A 16784-nucleotide genomic window follows, 5' to 3' on the forward strand; every position below is an offset into this window, starting at 1 on the left:
CGCCTAATCAGGAAAAACACATTCAGACCAAGGAGAACTCAAGCACACTTTACCCACCCCCCAATCAAAGAAATGCAAAGCAAAAAAATATATGATGGACTGCTAGCCACAAGGGCAGCGAGACTAGACCGCCACCTCTCCAATCTGCTGACCACGACGCCCAACTACAAAACTCCACTCTCCACCCCACCAACCCCCCGCCGTGACCCCACATACCCGAGCTGGCAGAGGTCCCCAAGCCCTCTTCCATGCTGGCAGTTAGTAGTACAAGGTCCCCTACCCCATGCATGCTTGATTTTCACAAAACAGCATGCGAGAGGCCCGTCCTTACGGTTGGGCAAGCATTCCTTGCGAATGATCAATTTTACAAAAACCAAGCATGTGGGGGCGGTAGCCCCAGAAAAGTATCACTGACTGCCACACTTTGTGGAAGAGGGCCTCTGCTGGTGGGGCTTAGGGACACCCACCAGCTAAAGCAGCAGACAGTGCCTCAACATTTGGAGGACCCACACCCAAATTGGGAGACCCAGGCACCCAAGCCCCTCTCCATGGCTATACCAGTGATGCAAAGAACTATGTTTCTTGGTACATCTAATCAGTGGCGTAGCGAGGGCGAGAGGCACCCGAAGCGGTGGCGGCCCTCCCCTGCCCCTCCACACACTCCTTGCCCGCCCCCTCCTACCGCATGCCACTTCCCTTCCCCCATACCTCTGTAACGTTCCTTGTGTGAGTAGCAACCCCCAAGCTGCTGTTGCTCTTCCCCAGACATTACTTCCTAGGTTCAGGTCCAGGAAGTGATGTCAGAGGAAGAGCCGATGTTGGCGCAACAGTAGCTTGGGGATTGCACCAGGAACCTTACAAAGATACAGGGAATGGGAAACAGTGCGCATGTGAGGGAGGGGCAGGGTAGGAGCGAGGGGAGCGGAAAGGAGGACAAGTGCCTGTGCCCTCACCAGGACGGGGCCCGGGGCAAACTGCCCCTCCCCCCTTTACTATGCCACTGCATCTAGTCAAGTTTTCAGGAAAATAAAGGAACAAGCTATTATCAACAACAGTAGAAAAATGTGGCATTAGAAGTCTGTATATTAGAGAATGACACGGAGGGAAAAAATTTATCACCGTTCCACCCTGTCCCCGTGAGCTCATCTCCGTTCCCATAAGCTTAGGCCCCGGTCCCTGCCCCGTTCCTGCAAGCTCGGTCCCCCGTCCCCGCCCTGCAAACTGTCAGATCCCACCCGCACAAGCCTCGAATAGTTATGATTTTATACTGAACTTATTTTATTAAATTATAAAAAGAGACAATGGCAGGAATAGGGTTAGGGGAGTGCAACTAGGGCAACTGCACCCTGGTCAGAGAGAGCCCTAAGCCAGCTGGAAGCTAAAGAAGCACAGCCTGAGCTTTGTGGTCCCCACAACAGAAGAAAAAACCAGCTCTAGCAGGATACATATTGAAATATTCTAATCACAAAATATAAAATAATTCTGAAATATTCTAATCTGAAATATTCAAATCACAATCTGAAATATTCTAATCTGAAATATTCTAATCACAAAATATAAAATAATTTTTTTTCTACCTTTTGTTGTCTGGTAATTTTATTCTTCAAATCACATTGGTCTCAGACTTTGGTTTTGGGTTCCTTCTGTCTTCATCATGGCATGGCTGTCTACTGAAGGTAAAATAGGCGCAAGAGGAGCTGGGGAAGAGATGCCGAGTCTGATACGGGCGTAAATTTTTACCACAGGAGCAAGACTTTTCACCACTCCCACGGGGCGGTAAAAGGTCTTGTCTTCATTCCCGTGGGGCAGTGACAGGTCTTCTCCCCATTCCTGTGGTAAACTAGTTGCAAATGTCTCCATTCCTGCGGATTTACTGCCGTGACCACAGTTTACTGCGGTAAACGGTCCCCATGTCATTCTCTACTGTATATATCAAATAAAAGGAATGATTGGATTATACAATGCACATTACTAGCTTTTAACTTTGTTTAATTTTGTTTTAACTTTCTAATCACTAGCTTTTAACTTTGTTAAATCCACTCAATTTGTAGCATCTGTCAATCAATGTTAACCGGCAGAACATTGTTAAATCCAATCAATCTGTAGCATCTTCTAATTATTGTAAACCGCATGGAACTTAACTGTCTGCGGTATATAAACTGTTATATTATTAAATTATTATTCCTAAAATGTAGGTTAATGTCAGTGTATGTAGACAGAATGAAAACCAGAGACCAGTGACATCCCATGCTACGTTTCATAACGTGAAAGTATCCTTACAAGTTAAACACTGAATTATTTTTTGCAAAAGTGGGTTACCTTATTCATCTCCGAGTCTTCTTGAAAACCTTTTTGATGGCAAGTAAAGAGTTTAGAAATAAAAGCTCTTATTCTCACTAAGATGCAAAGTAAAGACTTAGGACTTGGTACTAAATTGAAAGGCACTGGAAGTGTTCTTCCTTCCTCAAAGTAGGAAAACCACAATTTGGCTCGGGCAAACTTCCATTCTACGTCGGAATCGTCCTAGAAAACAAAAACATACAAACACAGGTTAGTGCTTATGAAGTCCTTTCACTAAGCTGCATCCTACAGTAATTACCAAATAGGCATGCGTTAATCTGGACTCTAACCAGTTTTTGTGATTTTTTGGGGGGTGGGAGGGTGTGTCAGGGTATGGAGAGTGGGCATGATGTCCTCAATACCGCACGCTAACTGGTCAGTGCGGGAGTACCGCATGAGTCCTTACCACGTACAAACTAGGTGTCAGTAAGGGCTGACATTGTCATTTTTAAATGGCTACATGCCAATGACATTAGCGCATGGCCATTAATGCAAAAAAAAAAAAAAAAAAAAAAAAAGAAAATTGGCCATTTTACCTTGCAGTAAAAATGGCCTTAGTGCATGGGAATCACCCAAAATGGACTGGAAACTGGTCAGTTGACAGACAACCGAGGATGGTGGTGGGGAATAGAATTTACTTGGAGGAAATGGAGATGCGATGCGGAGTGCCTCAGGGATTGATACTATTTAATATATATGAGCAATATTGCTGAAGAGTTTGACGGGAACACTTGTCTTTTTGCAGATGACATTTTCAACAGAATGGACACCACAGGAGTAGAAAACATGAGAAGAAATCTAGTTCCCAGAAGAGGCGGTCAGAAAATACCACGAAAGACTGAGTCCACGATTTGCAAACCGCGAATTCGTGGGGGTATACTGTAAAGAAAACTGAACAAATAAATAAATTGTGGTAGGGGGCTATAATATTTTCTTCTTTGTTTTTGTGATGTTTTGTATGTTTATTGAGATTTAACTGATTTTATGTAATTCACTCCGATGCATATGAGCAAAAAGTAGAATATCAAATACAATAAAATTGTATTAAAATGTAGGCACACACCTGCCAACAGTGAAGGGGTCATGTTTTTGTGTAATCACTAGATATGTATTGTCAAATTTTTATTGTAAATCTCTATTGTTTTCTAAATGAAGATACAGTGGAACCTCGGTTTGCGAGTAACGCGGTTTGCGAGTGTTTTGCAAGACGAGCAAAACACTCAGCAAACTTTTATCTCGCAAACCAAGCACTGCCCCAGTAAACGAGCACTTAGAACTGCAGGAAGCGCCGCTTCGGGGGGGGATTCCTCTTCCGTCCGCCGGCCAGCCTTCCACGCCGGGTGCCTTCCGCATGTTGGAGAGCCTCTATCTGAGCCTACGCAGCCGAGTGCCGTCCCACCTGCACGTTGCGTATGATTGCGCACAACGTCAATCATCGATGTTGTGCATGATATATAGAGCTTCTATATTACATTACATTACATTACGGATTTCTATTCCGCCTGTGCCTTGCGGTTCTAGGCGGATTACAATATAGAAAATATCTGGGACATTCCAGTAGAATTACATTTCAGGATAGGAGTAAGTTACAGGAACAGTGAAGAGTTATGATATTACAATTTCACAGAAGATATTACTTATTACAGAAGGTAATACATATAGCAGAAGATAATGCATTTTGCAGAGGTAATACATGTCAACTCGATCAGTTACGTAGGGTGTAGTGTAGAAGAGTTACAGTACATTCTTGATCACAGACAAAGAGATGATATGGATGAGTGATTCCGAAGTCGTTGAATGGGAACTCATTGGGCGGTGGTTAGAGTGATGGGAGATATTTTTTGAACAGTAGTGTTTTTATTTCTTTGCGGAACTCTTTTATGTCTGTTGTTTTGGTCAATAATTTAGAGATGTCAGAGTCTATTTTAGCTGCCTGTGTCCCCAGGAGGTTGTCATAGAGTTTCTTACGACAGGTACCGTTGAGTGGTGGATAAGTGAAGAGGTTCTGTGTTCTCCTTTTTCTTGGTGGGTGGTAGTAGTGAAAACGGTTATTTAGGTAACTGGGTGCCGTGCCATGGGTTACTTTGAAAATGAGACAGTAGAGTTTGAATTGTGTTCTTGCTTTTATTGGTAGCCAGTGGGATTCTAGGTAAGCATTGGTAATGTGGTCGTATTTGCTGAGTGAATATATGAGTCTGAGGGCTGTGTTCTGGATGGTCTGTAGTTTTTTTATTGTGTTGGTCGGGCAGGGTAAGTAGAGGCTGTTGCAATAGTCGATGATACTTAGTACCATGGATTGGACAATGATCCTGAATTGGTCTTTTTTAAAGAATTTTCTGATTTTTCTTAAATTTCGCATTGTGAAGAATGCTTTTTGGGTGATTTTTTGGATTTGTGTTTGCATTGTACAGCATCTGTCTAAGTGTATTCCAAGGATTTTGAGGGAGTTCTATATAGGGTACTTGATTGAGTTTACTTCCAGTTCTGTTAGGGATGGTTTTTTGTCTTTCTCTAGTAATAAGAATTTGGTTTTGTCAGAGTTTAGCTTCAGCTTGTGATCTATCATCCATTTATCCACTGTTTCCAATGTAGTTTTCAGGCGTTCTGTGGAGATTGGGTTATGTATGTCGAATGGAAGGAGGATGGTGATGTCGTCCGCGTAGCTGAGAGAAGTAATATTTTGGGCGTCTAGGACGGTGCCTAGGGAGGAAATGAATAGGTTGAAAAGTGTGGGAGAGAGGGGAGAGCCTTGTGGTACTCCACATGGATTGGACCATGGTTCAGATAGAATGTCTTTAGATTTGACTCTGTTTGTTCTATTTTTGAGGAAGCCTTTGAACCAGTTATGAACTTTACCTGAAATTCCTATTGCATCTAGTATTTGGAGGAGTATGTCGTGGTCCACTAGGTCGAATGCAGCTGATAAATCAAATTGGATGATTAGCAGTTTGTTTCCTTGGCTGAGGTGACTTCGAGCTATGTCTAGTAGAGATACTAGTAGAGTTTCGGTACTGTAGTTGGTTCTGAATCCGGATTGGGATGGGTGTAAGATATTGTGGGATTCAAGGTACGTGGACAGTTGTTGTGCGACTAGTCCTTCTATTATTTTGACGTATGTAGGGATAAAAGCGATTGGTCTGTAGTTTGATGGGCTGTTTGTTAGACCTTTGGGATCTTTCAGTATTGGCGTGATTATAATTTCTCCGAGGTCTGGTGGGAACTGGCCTTCCCTGAGTGTGGTTTGCAGCCATAATGTGTAGCAAGCTTTGAAGTTGGTGGAAGCTGTTGCTAGTAGGTATGGTGGGCAGTTATTCAGATCACATGCTGATTTGCAATATTTTTTGTATAGCCTGTCCAATTCGGTCCATTGGGTTTTAGGGAAGTCGGTCCAGAACCTGTCTGCTGATATTGCTTCGGCTGTTGTGGGTTTTGTTAGAATCTTGTCTGTGTTGTATTGTGAGTTGTTGAATGTTGTTCTAATTGTGATGATTTTATTTTTGAAGTGGTCTGCTAATTGAGAGGCTGTAGGTGTTAGGTTTTCCTGGGTGGCTAGACATGGTTTAGTGTCGGTGAGGTTTCTTACTAGGTTGAACAGTTTTTTTGTGTCTGGTTTGTCGGTGCCTATGAGGTTAGAGTAGTGGTCTTTGCGTTTTTCCTTCAATTTGATTTTGTATTGCTTGAGTTGGATTTTCCATTCTATTTTGGTAATAACTTGTTTCTGTTTTGCCCATGCCCTTTCTAGTTGTCTACATTTCCTTTTTAGTTGTAGGAGTTCGGTGTCAAACCATTTATCTGATTGTCTATGTATTTTGTTTTTTTCTCTTAGTGGTGCTAGTTTGTTCAAGGTCGATTCGCTGAGAGACCGCCAGGTGTTTATGAATTCACTAGGGTTGCTGGAATCTATTTCTGGGTCCACTGCGCTCCAGAATGTGTTTGGTTCGATTTTCTGTCTAGTCTTATAGCTTGTTTTGAGGGGGGTGGGTTTGTTTTTGGTATGTTCCCAGTTGATGGTGAAGTTGTATTTATAGTGGTCCGAGCATAGGGTGGGTTGCCAGGCGCCATTGGTGATTTGGATGTTTTGTGTGTTGTAGTTTGGGGATGAGTATGCTGCGATATCGAGTTGATGACCTTTTTCATGTGTTGGTTCCGGGTTGAGGATCTGGTACGATAGGGTACTGAGGTATGATATAATATCTTCTACTTGTTTGGAGGAGTGGTCTTCTAGGTGGAGGTTTAAGGGGTAGGGAATTCCGGTCCTCGAGAGCTGTATTCCAGTCGGGTTTTCAGGATTTCCCCAATGAATATGCATTGAAAGCAGTGCATGCAAATAGATCTCATGGGGAAATCCTGAAAACCTGACTGGAATACGGCTCTCGAGGACCGGAGTTCCCTACCCCTGATATAGAAGCTCTCCAACACCCGGTGTGGAAGGTTGGCCGGTGGACGGAAGAGGAATCCCCCTGACGCGGCGCTGTGTGGGCTCAGGGGTTCTTCAGCGGCTGGTGGACAGAAGAGGCATCCCCCCAAAGCGGCACTGCGGGGTTCTCCAGCGGCTGGCGGACGGAGGAGGTGTTTCTTAGAGACCCGGCAGGTACACACCCCTGGGCCACCCCTTGGCACCTTTTGGGTTCTGGAACAAATTGTCAGCGTTGCCATTATGGCCTATGGAGAAAGTTGCTTTGATATATGAGTACTTTGGATTACGAGCATGCTTCTGGAACAAATTATGCTCGTAAACCAAGGTACCACTGTGTCTTGTTTTAGTTGTGGTTTCTAATTGATATTCCCAGTTTGGATTAGTTTCAGAGCTGTTTGAATGATAAAATTTCTCCCGCTAAGGCTTGTTATCTGATGCATATAAAAATTTGCACTATATTTACATTTTCTTATAGACCTGGCTTCAGTCATTATGGAACTTTCTCTTTCAAATAATATGAAATAACATTGTAATTTGCAAAGGTTACTGCAATCAATTCCAACAACAGCAGAGAATGAAAAAAGAAAAAAAAAAAAAGGAAGAGTCAGAAGCGAAGGTACAGAAAGACAAATTGTGGTCAATTATAGGAGCATCCAACAGCAGTATAATCCTAATTGACTCAGAAGAAATTATTTGATGAGACTGACATTCCAAAGAAAATGAGAATCTTTCAGTTTCAATATCGTTCAGCACCGGATGCTCCATGCATCGCAGGCAAGAAGCAAGACAGACATAATAACTGTCTCTTCCCCATGAAGGGATCATTTCCTGAGATGTGCAGTAGAGAATGACAAGGGGACAAATTTTTCCCTGTCCCTGCAGGAACACAATTTCCCTGTCCCTGCATGTTTTGTTGCTGTCCCTGTTCTTGCCCCATTCCTGTAAGCTCTGCCTTAACTGCACAAGCCTCAAACACTTATGATTTTAAAGTGTTTGAGGCTTATGCAGATGAGGACAGAGCTTAGGCATTGGTGGAATGAGGCATTATGACATCACAATCTGAGCTCTAGAATGTTGCTACTTATGATTTTAAAGTGTTTGAGGCTTGTGCAGATGAGGACAGAGCTTAGGCATTGGTGGAATGAGGCATTATGACATCACAATCTGAGCTCTAGAATGTTGCTACTTATGATTTTAAAGTGTTTTGAGGCTTATGCATATGAGGACAGAGCTTGCAGGAACGGGGCAGAGACAGGAAAAGAACTCTCTGGGATGGGGAAATTAGTTCCTACGGGGACAGGGAAAATATGTCCCCGTGTCATTTTCTAATGTGCAGCTCTATTTTAGATATATTTCTTATCAGAAGAAGAAGGGTTACCTTTGAAAGCTAATCAAAAAAATGCATTGTTAGTCCACTAAAAGAGGTATCACCTTATCTCCTTTATGTTTTATTTCTATACTGTATATTACCAGACAGAATGCTAAAATCGGCACCGATACATCACGATTAGGACATGTACAGTCCCAGCAGTATTTTAGAAAAGGATCTGCTGACACAGAGCACGTTTTAAAATACATGCAGCAATGCACATGTATGTGGCTTCTATGTGGGTAAAATCAGTGGAGGCAACACAGCTGCTTACACATGTAAATACCGACACATCCGTGTAAGTTGCAGGTCATGCCATTCTGCAAAAGCTTGCATGTGTGATTGCTACTAATTAGACACAGACCCCTTCATTCTATAAAACTTGCGTGCCCAACTTGGCGGTAAGCATGCAAAGTAGTGTGCCCATATTATAGAATAAGATCAGTTGCAGGTTTAACTTAGAGATAAGACAAGTTTGTAATGTGAAAAATGCTCTGTTCATTAAAAGGCAACACAAAATGAAATCATGGCTTGCTGACCTTACCTCAATTTCTTGGAAGGAACTGTTGATCATCGCAATGAGCATGTTCAGTAGAACAATAACCATAGTGACATTGTATACGCCGTAAAGAACATAACCAATGTTCTCAATAAACTTGTGCCCGTAATTGATGACAACGGATTTCACTTCTGAAAGTCCAAATATAGCCCAAAACAAGGTCTTAAAACTTTCTTCAACTCTAAAAGTAAAAAAAAAGTATAACACTTAGACAAGCATGCTGTTAATTAGCTGCAGTATATACTAGAGAACGACACGGTGACAAAATTCATCACCGTTCCTGTCCCCGCGGATAACCGCGGGAAACCATCTTCATGTCATTCTTTAAGGAGAGAGAGAAGAATCAGAGTATAATTGGGTACAACCACTGACCCGCTTTGCTTTGAAGAATGCTGGTGCAGAAGGATTGAGTTTGAGATAGACACTACAGAATGATAGTCTCTGGTATCCAGAGCAGATATTATGATGTCATAACATTAGCATTTGCATTCCCGTCACCTGCAACTGAAAGCTAATCACCATCAATCAATAATCACACAACTCAGTTTTATTGGAATAAATATTTGGCCGCAGCTTTATTATCTATCTGAATATTATCTTCACTTACAATGCAATCTGTGTCCAAAAACCAACAAACCCCCAATGCATATTTCACACACCCCAAGGGAGCTATTCGGTGTCGAAACTAGCTCCAGTTAAGTCTTTAAATTTATAACATTCCCCCAAACGGCCCACGGTGACGCAAGGCCATGCTTCCCCTCCCCTCCCCCCAAACATGACCCACGGTGACGCAAGGTCATGCTTCCCCTCCCCCCAAACATGATCCACGGTGACGCAAGGTCATGCTTCCCCTCGCAGCGGTATCGCATACGAGTGTCACATTTATTTATTTATTAACTGCTCATCTCCCAGATCCAACTGGGCCAAACCCCATTTTCCGCCCCACCCAAAGCTGCGACCACCTCCCCCCCAACCCCATAAGCTCCACCAAACCCACTCAAGTCGACATATGACATGTAAACCCCCCACCCCACCCCACAACACTGACACAAAACATAACATCAGCACAAATGGGAGGGAGGGAGGGATAATCTTTTCCTGAAGAGACTACTCTACTGTTCCCCTTTCCTCACAGAATTCACTCCAGAGTGCCACAACATCCAACCAATCACGTGACTGCTCCACCCCATCACCTTAGCAACCTCCCTAATCATTTTTCTTTCTTACAAGCTCTATTAACCCTTTCTTACCTCCTCTTATAAAATTGTCAATCCTTATTCTACAGACCCTTGATAACACCTCATATATTCCCCTCACTATCTGTCCCCCCTCCCATTTTACCCACACCATCATTCAATAAATATTACCAGCCGGTGACATCAGCTCAGCTAATGTTATATCACACCAGATGAATCTGGTGTTCTTCTTAACATTAGCATTTGCATTCCCGTCACCTGCAACTGAAAGCTAATCACCATCAATCAATAATCACACAACTCAGTTTTATTGGAATAAATATTTGGCCGCAGCTTTATTATCTATCTGAATATTATCTTCACTTACAATGCAATCTGTGTCCAAAAACCAACAAACCCCCAATGCATATTTCACACACCCCAAGGGAGCTATTCGGTGTCGAAACTAGCTCCAGTTAAGTCTTTAAATTTATAACATTCCCCCAAACGGCCCACGGTGACGCAAGGCCATGCTTCCCCTCCCCTCCCCCCAAACATGACCCACGGTGACGCAAGGTCATGCTTCCCCTCCCCCCAAACATGATCCACGGTGACGCAAGGTCATGCTTCCCCTCGCAGCGGTATCGCATACGAGTGTCACATTTATTTATTTATTAACTGCTCATCTCCCAGATCCAACTGGGCCAAACCCCATTTTCCGCCACAAGCGGTGACAGCCTCGAGCTTGTCACCGCTCCCCCCACCACATAAGCTGCGGCCAACAGCTTTAAAACAAGTCTCCAATAAAATAGGCCAAACCTATGCCTGAAAGGTTGACAGCATCAGGACAATAATGTCCATGGAAAATAGCTGCAACAAACTCATGAGAAACCACTCTAAACCCCCACATGCTATCCATAACTCCAAAAGCTTAGTATTAAACCCACTCAATAGCAACCATGTCCCAATCCTCCTTACACACTCAATAGAGGACCAAACAAAACAAAAAGGGGTGGGGGCATTAGGGAAAACACAGACAGCAGACAACAGATCCTGCCTCAGGGGCAGTATGAAATCCTCTCCCTTTGCTGAACAAATGTCACAACCCATCAAAAGAATCATAAGGGAAGCAGAATAGAAGATTAGGAAACTGTCTTTGCTGGAAAAGGATTAGCAAGGGTCACTCCCAACAAATGCTCCATATACCTAACCATAAAATCTATAGTCCATGCCCCACTGGACTCAGAAACAGCTAAGAAAATCCTCACCAGCCCAATAGAATGGTAAACAAGATATTGCACATTCCCGTTACTCCACACACACACGTATAAAAGAATCAAAATTCCTGATCCTTCCAAGAAGGTGACCGGGGAATAGGCAATTGCATTTAACCTGCAGTCAACCCAACATCTCTAGACAGCTACCCCATGAACACAATAGCAGGTCGAGAAGGTGCCAGTTTACCCACTCGATAATCTGCCCAGTGCTGCAAAAAGGCTAATCGCCAGAGCACCACTACAAATCATGAAGTGCACACATTAGGCAATACTGCAAACAAATGTCACTAAACCCTCATACAAAAAACAAACAAACAAGTAAACCCTGCACATGGACACCAGATCACACGCACCCACAACCAATTTCATAACTTCCATAAAATCCCCACACCAGCAAATGTCAAGTGAACCATCTTCTAAAATCATCCTACAAACAAACAATACAGTACTAATAGAACATGCGGCTGCTCCATATGAGAAAGGAGCAATGCACCTCTGGCACCCAAAATTGCAGAAAATGAGTCAAACAAAGCAGTTTGGCTCTCAGCACCTATCCAGTGCCTTGCAGTTCCTCCAGTCTGAGGACACAAACAAAGCCACTTAGAAAAAACATAAGGACAGATAAAGACCAAAATGCCCAGCCAGTATACCCCTCCACAGTAACAATTAACTCCTCTCTCCCAGAGAGTCCATGTGCCTATCCAAAGCCGTCCTGAATTCAGAAACTATTTCATGCATCTACTACTCCTACACCTACTGGAATTCCAAAACTATTTCATGCATCTACCTCACCTTCTGTAACAATGTAGCGCCATACCGTACTGCAGAGCCCAGCACTGCTGCACTGCATCCCCTGCTCTCTTACTTTGGATTTGCTGTCAAATAAAAGGGAAGTCATCTCATGTATAGTTAGGCCACAAAGGTATTTAAACATCACTATTATCTCCCTTCTCATGCGCCTCCTCAAAGTATACAGATGGAGATCATGAACTCAGTTCCCATATGCCTATAGGACATAGACCATCAACCCTTGTAGTAGCCTTCCTTTGAACTGAACTTAAATGTACACAAAATTCACAAGGAGGTCTCACCAAAATTTGTAGAGGGGCAGCAAACTTCCATTGTCCTGCTGGCCATACTGATTCCCATGCATCCAAACATCTGTCTAGCTTTTGCTAGCACTGTTACAACCTGGTTGCCTCCTGAAGCTCATCACATACAATCACACCAAACCCGCACTCCTCATTCGTACACCAAGGTCTTCACCCTTTAATCGCACCATTCCCTTGTGGTTTAGCAATGCAAATGCATGACCTGGCATTTCTAAACATGAAATCTGAGCTGCACAATATGAAGCCATTCTACAACTTAAGCCCATCCTCGTTAGGCACACCATCAGGACTGTTTGGTCCATTACTGCTTTGGCCTCCTACAACAATCCCACTTACATAATTGTGAAAAGAACAAGCCCAATAACAAACCTTCAAACACACTACCGATAAGATCCTCCCTTGGCATAACCATCTCCTGGGACCACAACCCACTGACACCTTACTGACCAACTAGTTCCTGCCCCAGACCACCAGTGGAGCCCTCCATACCGAGAACACTGAATACGATATGCCTATGAAAATGGTAAAATGACTAAAATCAAAATACACCATATTCACCACGCTCCCCTTATCTAATGCCAAGATCACCCAAAGAAAGTAAGCAGATTTGTCGATCCAAATCTGTCTCTAGTGAATCCCCAAGCTCTGTTGTAAAAGTGTTTCTATTGAGATACTCACCAATAAGTCAAACTTACCGGTCTGTATATCCCTAGTGCTGCCTTTTCTCCATTTGTTGTGGAGGGAAACCATATTCTCCCTGCTCTATTCATGCATTACCCACTCCCTACTCTACAGAAGCAGTGAGAAGGTAGTCAGCAAAGTCACCAGAACTACCCCCAAATTCTTGCAGTACCCTTGGATGTACCAGCCATTCCCCTCGTGGTATCCACCCGTAGTTCTAACGAACCCTCACAAACCCAAGCCACTGAAAATCAATCAGGGTTTTTTACACCTCCTGCCCCAGTCACATGAGGTGTTTGTACACCCTCCCCCCCAAACACTTCAGCTGTGAACCCAGAACAGAAAATATTAGTGAAGAAGTCATCTATCTCTTTACCATCTGCTACTTATTGGCCTCTTGTACCCTTGGGTTCCACAATGCCACTTTTGCATGTCTTCCTATCCCTAATAAATCCAAAAATGTCTTGTCCCCCATCATTATCGTGGCAGCTATTTATCCTTCCATCTCTATCTTTACTTTCCAGACTACTCGACCAACCCCCTCCCCCCTTAACTCTATCCAATAGTGCTTCTGGTGCCTTGCACCTTATAAGAACAGAAGAACAGAAGAATTGTGATACTGGGACAGACCAAAAGTCCATCAAGAACAGTATCCTATTTCCAACAGTGGCCAACCCAGGACCCAAGAACCTAGTGAGATCCTATAATCCAAATTCTATGCCCTAGTAATAAAACAGAAATTATGCTGCCTATCATAGGAATAAGCAGAGGATTTCCCCAAGCCATCTCAATAAGGCCTTTTCGGTTAGGAAAGTACCCAAATCTTTTTTAAACCCCGCTAAGCTAAGTGATTTCACCTCATTCTCCAGCAATGAATTCCATAGATTAATCACATGTTGTGTGAAGACATATTTATCTGGTTTGTTATAAATCTACTACTTAATAGATTCATTGCACACCCCCTAGTCCTAGTATTTTTGGAAAGAGTGAACCAGCGATTCACATCAGCCCTTTTCACTGCACTCCACTCAGTATTTCCTATACATGACATACACAATAGGTTGTTACCCTTACAATAACTTTGTTTAGGTTTGCTCACCACTTACCTAGATGATTCCCCACTAACACCATAAAAACTTTTACCCTTTAATTTCTCCAGCACAAATAAACCAAACCCTCAACTTTACTACAATGAACCCTCTCCCTTTCCACAGAGACAAACACCAAGAAATCTATTTCCCCCTAACACACACACCACACACCCAGAAAAACACCACAAGTACATAATATGAATGTAGCTTAAACACCAAGAACAGGTCATCTCCAGCTGAGCTAACAAATCAGGACAGCTGACACCATGCTGAATCACCACAGAAAGAATGGCAGACACAGGAAGATCCAAGAGACCCAGAAAGGCCATAGCACAAAAGGAAAATTAGGAAGATGGCCCCTATTGACACTTCAAACAAAATTTTTAAATCACAATACTGTGAATGCTGATGCCATACAGTCATGCAGCCGCTGAGCACATAACTATTGCAATGGCAGCTGCCAGTGCTCCTCAGCTCCCAGACACGGGAACACCAAATCCGCGAAGGCCGCAAATCCACAACTCTGCCTAGCTGTAAAAACAAACACCTGAATGCAGCATTGGCACTTCCCAACTCCCTCCTTCTAACACCAGAATTTAGAGTCAAAGCCTCAAACCTATCTAGAAGTGCCCTACCATGTGGCACACAGACCAGCCAGTCACTACCCTCGTGAACTAAAGACCAACCACCTGCCAGTTCCTTCAAACTAGCCTACTAAGAAACAACCTGGCAAAATTACACCTCAACAGAAAGACCTCTCTGTGTCACAAAAAATAACCCCAACAGGTAAGTCCCTCTCTGACACACTGTACATTAGGGAGCAAACACCTTATACATCCCATCTCCCTCACAGCCAACCCACTCTGCCCACGGTCATGTAGACAACTCACCAAATGGCAGCCCAGCGCTAACTACTACTCCACACAGGGGACTGTTGTGCTGCCAGGCTGTTAAACCTCCACAGAAGAGCCCAAACTGCTCCTCTCCATTGCAGTCTGTGCTTAATCAGGCAACAAATCCAGCACCTGACAGACAAATAGCCTGTCCTGACTAAAACACAGACACAGAGAAGGTTAACAAGGCAAAAAATTATCTTACTCAAAATAAACCAAACTTCCTAACATTAAAATCACAATGAAAAAGAATATTTTTAGTAAGAATTAATATACTCTGAAGAGAATAATCTTTTCCTGAAGAGACTACTCTACTGTTCCCCTTTCCTCACAGAATTCACTCCAGAGTGCCACAACATCCAACCAATCACGTGACTGCTCCACCCCATCACCTTAGCAACCTCCCTAATCATTTTTCTTTCTTACAAGCTCTATTAACCCTTTCTTACCTCCTCTTATAAAATTGTCAATCCTTATTCTACAGACCCTTGATAACACCTCATATATTCCCCTCACTATCTGTCCCCCCTCCCATTTTACCCACACCATCATTCAATAAATATTACCAGCCGGTGACATCAGCTCAGCTAATGTTATATCACACCAGATGAATCTGGTGTTCTTCTTAATGCCTCATTCCACCAGTGCCTAAGAGCCAATCACATCAGTGATATCACAATGGCTTTATTATCCTTGGCTCACATAAGAATCAGAGTATGAATGGCCACAGCCACTGACCCGCAAGCTTTGCTTTGAAGAATGCTGGTGTAGAAGGACCGAGGTTGAAATAGACACTAGAAAATGACATGGGATTATTTCCCGCGGTTATCTGCGGGGACGGGAACAGTGACGAATTTTGTGACCGTGTCATTCTCTAGTATATACCATACCAGCTACAACTCTATATAAACACCCAGGGTTGGTAATCTGCCAATTATTTATAGCAATTGTACATTAATAATAATAATAACTGGTTTATTGAAAGCTTCTAAACTGCTACTAATGACTGAGTAGTCAATTCAGAGCGGTTTATATTAGCTTCTATAACTATTACAATACATGAGTTTCGGTAATGATGTTTCAATACTTGAGCTATGATTTAAGAGCTTTTATAATGGTGTTACAATACTTGAGTTATGATATACAAGCTTTAGTACAGAGTTAGTGAGTTTCTGTTATTATTAGAGTCAATATTCAATCGGTGGCACTTGGCATTTTACCGACCACTGCTGAATTTATTGTTGCTATTCAAACCCGGGTCATGTCTGAGTACTGGCATTGAATGTCTGGGCAAATGAAACGTCTTAACAGGCAACTTTTTGAACATTCAAATAATATAGATAACACTGTAAATACAATATAAGGAAATGTCTTAACAGGTAACCAAAGGGGTAAGTGTAATTGAAATATATATAGATGGGGGTAAGATGGGTACTTCAAAGATATTGAGATAAATAAATGAGAGGCTAAAATGATTGAAAAATAATTCTCCCCCCCCCCCCTCTCCTTTATCAAGCTGTATTAGATGTTTTTAGCGTGGGTAAGTGAGGTAAAATGCTTGAGTACCTTATTCTAAAACAGCTTAGATAATCTTGATAAGCGGTATATAAAAACCTAATAAACTTGAAACTCAGACGCTCATAGGAATTCTATGAGCGTCGGAGCATTCACCGCCACCGTCTTGTGCTAAAAACCTCTAAGGGGCCCTATATGTACAGTTGAATAAGATATAAGGAATAGGTTTCAGTTACATGTCCCCAAATTTTGTATAGCTTGACCAAATGTTTGGTGAACAATTATGGGTATGGATCATATATCCACCCCTTAAGAAATTGGCTAAATTGGTGAGATCAATCAATAAATGACCTTA

General features: G+C 42.8%; 1 protein-coding gene across 1 annotated transcript in view; it reads right to left on the minus strand.

The window, feature by feature from the left end:
• The window catches only part of TRPC6 (transient receptor potential cation channel subfamily C member 6), a 152968-nt gene that overhangs the window by 21029 nt on the left and 115155 nt on the right, over positions 1-16784 (minus strand). Inside the window, exons 8-9 of the mRNA XM_033950101.1 lie at positions 8671-8866; positions 2320-2523 (exon numbers count right to left, since the gene is read on the minus strand). Of these exons, the coding sequence (XP_033805992.1) occupies positions 2320-2523; positions 8671-8866 (400 nt within the window). The remainder of the gene's footprint in view (positions 1-2319; positions 2524-8670; positions 8867-16784) is intronic.

This window comes from Geotrypetes seraphini, chromosome 6, assembly GCF_902459505.1.
Source record: "Geotrypetes seraphini chromosome 6, aGeoSer1.1, whole genome shotgun sequence".
In the NCBI taxonomy this organism is placed as follows: domain Eukaryota; kingdom Metazoa; phylum Chordata; class Amphibia; order Gymnophiona; family Dermophiidae; genus Geotrypetes; species Geotrypetes seraphini.